The sequence below is a fragment of the Buceros rhinoceros genome, unplaced genomic scaffold, assembly GCF_000710305.1.
Source record: "Buceros rhinoceros silvestris isolate BGI_N320 unplaced genomic scaffold, ASM71030v1 scaffold46428, whole genome shotgun sequence".
Classification (NCBI taxonomy): Eukaryota; Metazoa; Chordata; class Aves; order Bucerotiformes; family Bucerotidae; genus Buceros; species Buceros rhinoceros.
This window is the reverse complement of record NW_010428286.1, coordinates 16,679-24,378: the sequence shown is the minus strand read 5'-3', so window position 1 is coordinate 24,378 and position 7,700 is coordinate 16,679. Positions and strand designations below refer to the sequence as shown.

Here is a 7,700-nt window from a genome sequence, read left to right as displayed (position 1 = left end):
TTCCCTACAGATGACTATATATAAATAGTGAATCCACTGAAAGTAGGAGAGTTTGTCAGCTGTAAATCTCATCTGATGGAGGGAATCGGTGCTCAGCTGATAGGTGCACTCCTGTTTTTAACAGAGAAGAATTCTGTCTCATCATCACTTTACCTCTCTTCTCTTGGCAAAATGACATTCTTCCCCAGAAAATGCTGAGGGATTGAATTCATAACTTATGTTGAGGTCTCCTAGATTTCAGTCCCAATTTTATTAGTTTTAAAATGTTTTTAAATAGAAAAATACAAATCTCAATGCTGTTCTTTCATAAAGCCTGACAAGATGCAAGATATGGAAACTGAACTAGATCTGGCATTAATTTCCTGCAATGGTGGTATGTTTCTACCTACGAGATATGCATACACTCTTTTGTGAACATCAGTTCTGCCTATTATCTTCTTTATGTTCCCTCTACGGAGGCTTTGTCATGGCATTTCACCTTTCTTCCAATACGCCATTAAAAATTCACAACCTACGCTGGTATCAGAAAAATAATTTTTTGGCTGTGTTCTTCCATACTGTTCAAAGCAAAACAAAGAATAACATATCTGTTGTTCAATAATTCTTTTTCTTTCTTCAGCAAAGGAAGTAAAAAAAGCCCCCATGTTTTTGGAGAAGCTTCAAAACTGTGGTGTTCCTGAAGGGTACCCTGTCAGGTTAGAGTGCAGAGTTGTGGGAATGCCACCCCCCATATTTTACTGGAAGAAGGATAATGAGACCATCCCATCAAACAGAGAGAGGATGAGGTACTGTACCATCATACCCATGCTTGGAGTTTCTTGTGGCTGGACCAATTGTTTCCATGAAAACCTGTGTGATAAATACATAAATAAAAGAACTTCCTTTGCCCACATAAATGTTTACAAAGCTGGCCTCGCTGTGAGGTGAACAGGAGCTACTTCCTCGGTTCAGAATAAAGGCCACTGCTTCAGAGAGTTGTGATAGACCTTCTGGGCCACAGGCCTGATACGACATATGTACACTTTTTATCAAAGATACTATGATATGGTATTGTAATGCATCTTAGCACCTTATTTTCTCTCCAAAGTATTTTTTCCCCAGTTTAGTTCTAACTATGGATTAATGCAAGCTCAAAACGGTTAGAATATGGTTTTGACTGCCCCAGAGCATAACAGATAATAGAGAGTTCAGCATATCAGATACAGAGGCTGATAACAAAGTTTGACCACAAACGTACGCAAATACTTTGATCCGTGCTTACAAAACACAATGATGTTCAGGCTCAGCTCTTGCATTCAAATGCATCACTATTTTTTTGGTTTTGCAAAAAAAAGTGCCGATTAAATAATGAGAAATTAATTGCTTTCATTTATTTTTAAAGGTTTCTACTTCCGCATAAATCTAGTTTTTAATATTTAATTTCACTTGGCTCAAATTAGTTATTTGATGCAGTCACTGGAACTCTGAGATCAACTTCAAGAAGAACTATACTTTCACATGTGTACCCTGCAGGGTCCCTGTGAAAACTGTGCAACTTTGTTCAAATGTTCCTGGTATTTTGTTATGTTGTTCTTCTAGCTTCTGAACTAGGAAGAAATACAGGATGACTGTGCAGCAGCTTTGCAGGGGTTTAGTTCACTGGAATTCAATAGACAATTTCAATGTTAACACAGAGAGAGCAACAATTCAGCTCACACTGTCACACCATGGCTTTGCACAACTGAGAGGAGCAAGAACAGACCTCAGCTACTCTGATCACTGGTTGAGGCCATACTGAAAGTCAATCTATTGACTATAAATGTCCTGGACTGCTACCTCTTTGAGAACAGAAGTTACAACTTCTCTATTTCCTATTTAATGTGCATATTGTAAAATGTCAGAGCTGATATGCTCTTGAGAAATACTAATTATCCAACACTTGTTTTCCCAGCATGCATCAAGATACAACAGGGTACGTCTGCCTCCTCATTCAACCTGCCAAGAAAGCAGATGCTGGCTGGTATACCTTGTCTGCAAAAAACGAAGCTGGTATTGTCTCTTGTACCGCTAGACTTGACATATATGGTAGGTATTGGCTAGAAAGTAAAACAAAACAGAATTTATTTGCTTTGACTACTCCCAGCCCTCTCCTAGTTCTTAGTCCGTAAATTGATGGTTTTGATGTGGATTAGAAATTAGTGTCACAGCATGGCCACAGCTTAATATGGCCACCAGGATGAGGTATACTGATACAGCTTAAATGGGCAAATTAGCTCTCCTGCATCAGTTCAAAAGAGAAAAAACAGGAGCCGTTCTGCACAATATTCTCTACTCCCATTTTTCACCTTCCAAATTGCCTAGACACATAAGCATACAATAAACATGTATTCAAATTGAGCCTTAACTGAGCTCCCTCTGACACATGCCTGTGCTACAACCCTGACCTGAGATGGAACAATAAATTACACACAAGAAAGTAGATCCCTTCCGCTATGGAGCTTGTATGATGTAAACTATACATAATTAATGGCAGCTAGTTTGCATCTAATATGTCTGTCCAGGACTTGAAGTCCCCAGCCCAGTTCAAGAACTCCAGCACATCATTTAATTACTCTGAATCTATGCAAGGTATAATAGTTCAGACAAGTTATCTAGAGCAAGGGAGTACTTGGATCAATTAAGCAGCATAGTAAACCAGAAAACATATTCCAGAAACTGTTGGATTATAGCCATACCCTCAAAGGAAAAAAAACCAAAACAAACCACGTTTTCAACCTTGCATTTCTCAGTTTTTAAACCGACACACACACACTTAATTTTCCAGATAACCACAAGTCACCAGTGCATCTCTGTCAGTTCTCTGCCACCTTGCGGTGATAGACAATAGTAAGGTTCAAGAGAGGGCTGGTGAAAGTCTGATTCAGAAAAGGTCACATAAAACAAAAAATAATTCCTTAGGAATGTTGCAAGACATCAATTACATTTGCATATGAAAAAGATGGGAAGTAAGACATGTTTCCTGATTCCAACCGCGTTTTCTAAAGACCCTGCAAGTCTTACACACCAAAGGGAATGACAGAAATAATTTTATCTTGTTCTATTTTGAATGGATGGGGTCAGGGGATTAAAAGTGTAGTCTGATATTTGCAATTCCATGTGCAAAGTATAAAGTACAGCAAATAATTAGTGTATTGTTCAAGTAGAATCATGTTGGGGGCTGCAAGGAAAAAGGAAGCTCTTTTTCAATTATTTCCAGAAAGACAGAGTGAAAATTCAGCATGGAGAGACATTTCCTATCAGTGCTGAACATGTAGATTGTAGGTCTCCCACACTAAACTCTCCTCAGAGTACTGCAGCCCGAACTTTTCTACCCTTTCATTTTAAGTGCTGACAGATACATTTGTCCAGTCTGGGTGCAGACCTGGAGGTTTTGTATGGATAGATACCAGCAAAGACAATATCAATTTCCCCTTTCTGAAGTGTTTGAAGAATGATATCTGCAAAACCGTAACGATATTTGTTGATGGAACTTGTGAATGTTACTTTCCTATTACTGTATATATGTCTTTAGACTACATTTCATTCAGTATCTGTAAAAGAATCTAGGAAACACGTGTTACTAGCTGTAAGAAGCAGAGGGAGACAAAAACTGTAATCACATCTTTTAAAAAATTCCCAGTATTATTACTTTGAAATTGAATACCCCCCCCCCCCCGCAAAAGATCATCAAGTCCCTCAGAGGATGGAGTAGCACCAAATCAGAGTCATGCCCAGTTTGTTCACCTCTCTATTGCTATGATATGTTTTTAGTTTTGATTGCAAGAGCTTTGGAGAAGGCTCCAAAGATTAAATTATTAAAGATTGGACTTAGTGAAATCCATGTAAATGTTGCCATTGAATTGAACAGAGAAGGAATTCCATCCAACTTAAAAAAAAAAACAAACAATATAAGAACTCCATAAATTATAATATTTGAAGGAACAGACCCTAAAACAGAGAATGTCAATACTGTGCTCTCATCAAGGATGTTGCAAGCAACTTTTCCGATGCGTGCACTGATCTCCCTCGCTTCACTGCTAACTTTATAAATTAGAGTTTTATACAGCCTATTCTCTTTCTGTTGCTTCAGCTCAGTGGCACCGTCAAATTCCACAACCAATAAAGCTTCGACCTGGTGGCAGCTGGTATACAAATCTTACCGGTCAAGGACTCGACATTTTTCCTGCCTTCCCAACTACTGAAAGTCCTATGCTGTTTTCCTCCCCAGCCCAAAAGGTGGTGGAGAGTGACGAACTTTGAAAAACAAACAATTGTTCCAGTTACAGCTGCGGAGATACTAGAACTGTGGAAAAAAGAAAAAAAAAAAAAAAAGAGGTACAAGTCGAGATGCTCAAGGTTTACAAGCAAGTTGTTTGTAATTAAGTGTACTGCTGCTGCAAGTGTTACAAGTAACGTATCATGCAAGACTTTTGCATATTGTTTTACTGCAGGAAAATCGTGGTATGGAGTGTTGTGCAATAAATTCAGTACTGTGTACTTTGCTAAGAATAACACAGTAAACGTAGTTTTCAGCACCTAAAAGCCAATACCACTTCTACTGCTTGAATTAAAGTTACTGTCCTGTAGCAAGCCAGGTTGATCGATGATGTTTAGCTGGAATAGTGCCAGTGAAAACATTGCCACTGCAGTAACAACAATCCTGAATGAGGGTAAACAACAAGACTTCGAATGTAATTCTAAAAAACATGCCAGACAATCAGAAAGCACAAGATAAAGGGAAAAGATGTAAGTCATTTTTATATATTATTATGCCAGAAAATCTTAGAATTTTTGAACTCCAGACTAGATAAGTATAGCATTTCCTGTAGGTACAGCTGTGACAACCCTCTATATTTATATTTGTGTGTGTGTGTGTACTCCACAAACTGCGTACTCTGGGTGTAAGGATTCATAAAGTAAGGTACAGGGCGCATGCATAGGATGCTAACAGAGGAAACAAAGATTCCTGTTGTCTGAAGCATCTTCTCTAGAGCCCAGACCTGAAACTATTTTCCCGATGTGCTTCATACTTTTTTCTTTACAATGTTAGTGGTTCTCTGCCTTTAAACACAGGTGATATCAAGCTTGTAACTTCATGATTTTTAAATATCAGTCTCTTTTTCCTAATTTTTAACATGACTGAAAGAAAAGTGTGTCTACCATCTAGCCCATTTTTTGACTAACTGAAAAGGAATTATGATCTGGTGAGATTTAAATTTTCACCATCACTGAGAAAATAATCACAAGTCTAGTGTCTACTCTAAAGACAGAGAAATTGTGTTAACATACAAAAGCTATTGCAATAGACAAGTTATGTGCAAAGAGCTAAAAATCCTACTATAACTAACTATAGCCATAAATAAGGCAATTTAATGAAAGTGCAACAGAAGGTGTTAAGTGACAACACTTAGCGACTGATTTAAACATATTTAGCATCTATACAGTTTCCTTAGTACCTTCCAGCGCTTAGAAACTGTGAATATCTAAGATGATCTCCTTCATCTTTAAATAACTGCTATCCCTGTTCTTTGGACATTGTTTTCAAGCAGTTCTTACTCCTTCCAGTGTGGCTGGAGAATGCAACAAAGTCCTGATCCAAGTCACAGAGATGAAAGGAAAAATTAACAGATACTTTCATTTTAGACTTTGTTTGGGTTTTTTCAGATTTAAAACTGTAACTTTAAAAAATGCCATATGCAAAGTAAACAATGAGGAACTATCTTAAGAGCAAAAGGGTACTGGGTATAGCCAGAGACTGAGGAAGAACGAGCCTTTCGTTGCATTTCCTACAAACACAGCTCATGTTGTCTCTCTAACTGTTGGTTCCCTAAGGGTTTAGAGGAAGTAAATGTCTTGTCTTGTTCCATTTCTCACCCGCGTGTGGACCATAAAACAAAATCATCATTATACCTTTCACACTTTTGTTTGTTAGAAATCTCAGGCAATTCCCCCCGCGCTGAACAGACCAGGAAGGTACAGCACTTTCGTATTCTGAAACAAGGTGCAGGTATTCCAGTGGGAAAGCAGAAATACCAGATATTTCCCGGCAGACAAAGTAAAACTCGCAGCAGTTAAAAGTGATGCATTGATTCAAGTGACTTCAGTTATAGGGTGCCCAACTTGAGAGACACTGAGGGTCCGATTTTCCAGCATAGAGAACCTACCACTCATCTTCGCTTGCTTATAGGATGTCTTAGGGATTCCAAAACTAAATCTAGACTGAGTCAGAGTTGGGCAACCCAAAATGGGACGCTTCCCATATTAGTAAATAATCCAAGGAAAGTTACTGGATTTTGCTTATTTAATCCAGTGCTGCTGGGAAATGGGAAGAGATGAAATTAAGACACAAAAGATAGAATTCTACTTCCATCTACAGCCCTGGTCTTCCCATTATTTCATACCAGAACTGAAAAGCAGATTTTGATCCAAAGTATTGAAAGCTGTGGATTGGCCATCAGGCTTTCCACTCCCACGTGCCCCCTGCCCGCCCCCTCCCCCCCGCCCCAGCTTTGAGCAAGAGGTTGGACCAGGTAACCTCCTGATGCTTCTTCAGACCTAAATCACTCTGTACTTCCTAAATTATTTTATTTTTCACTGCCTGTCTGGATACCCGATGCATATTAAGTTACCTGTTGACTGGGTAGAAACTAAGAATTCAAACAAGTACAAACTTTTCCTTTTTTGACTGGAATATTTCTTATTATGCAATTATAGCTACAAGAGTGATCACCTATTCAGAGTTCTTTACATAGTTTAGAAGAAAGGAATACTAGTACTTACTATGAACAAATACCTGGTTACCTGTGCTAGAATCATTAATATGACTGACAGTAGTAGTGGTTGTCTCACATTTTACAACATCAGAAAACACATCCAAAAACTAAGTACAAATTAAAAGACAAAGTGCACAGAGAAAACATATAAACTGTCTCTCTTCAACCTTTTTTCCATGATGTTAGTGGAATGTCTCCAAACTTACATCATTATAACCTCAACTGATAAGCTGATGTTTTATAAAATGCACATTCAGTTATTTGGGAGTGGGAGGACAAGAAGCTACTGCTGAAATACTTTTCCCAAAAATCTGTGTAAGAAGGATTAACCTTAAGTCATTCAAGAAGGCGCCCCAGAAGTCCCACTGAGAAGCAGGCTACAGAGAGTGATCACCAAAATCTGTCAGCTGAACTATAACATTCTCTCCTTGACAGTATTTACTAGCAAATGAATCGAGATTTTACCCGTCACATCTCCCTACATAATGCAGAAGTCATTAATTTCAATACTTGCAGTGCATCTGAATCAAACAAAATCTGAATCTGATCCCAAATGGTCTGTAGTCATTGAATTTTGCTCGTTAACCGCTACAGCATATTTCTCCTCTGCATATACTGAGCCCACAAAATGATTATGTAAAGGAAGCTTATGTGAATGGATGCAAATGCTGTTAATTAGTAGCATTGATGTGTTCATCACAAAAAAAGCCTTGCTAGAAAAAGACACAAAAATTATGTTTGTGTTGCTAACTGATGGAAAAGCCAAGGGGAAAAGGCTTGCGTAAGCAGCCCAGACAACACCAAGTTGTCACAAAACACGTGATGCTGTTTGAGTTCATGTCCTGTGAAGGACGGCACTACCCAATTGTATTGTGTCAAGATGCACTACAGACTATGCAGCTGTGCTCC

At 38.4% G+C, this 7,700-nt stretch overlaps 1 protein-coding gene across 1 annotated transcript in view; it reads left to right on the top strand.

The window, feature by feature from the left end:
• LOC104498779 (myopalladin-like) overlaps nt 1-4,715 on the top strand; it is a gene marked incomplete at its 5' end in the record, with an annotated part of 5,085 nt that extends 370 nt beyond the window's left edge. Inside the window, 3 exons of the mRNA XM_010142198.1 lie at nt 620-785; nt 1,931-2,064; nt 4,109-4,715. Coding sequence (XP_010140500.1) covers nt 620-785; nt 1,931-2,064; nt 4,109-4,278 — 470 coding nt within the window. The remainder of the gene's footprint in view (nt 1-619; nt 786-1,930; nt 2,065-4,108) is intronic.
• Nucleotides 4,716-7,700: the final 2,985 nt, after the last annotated feature.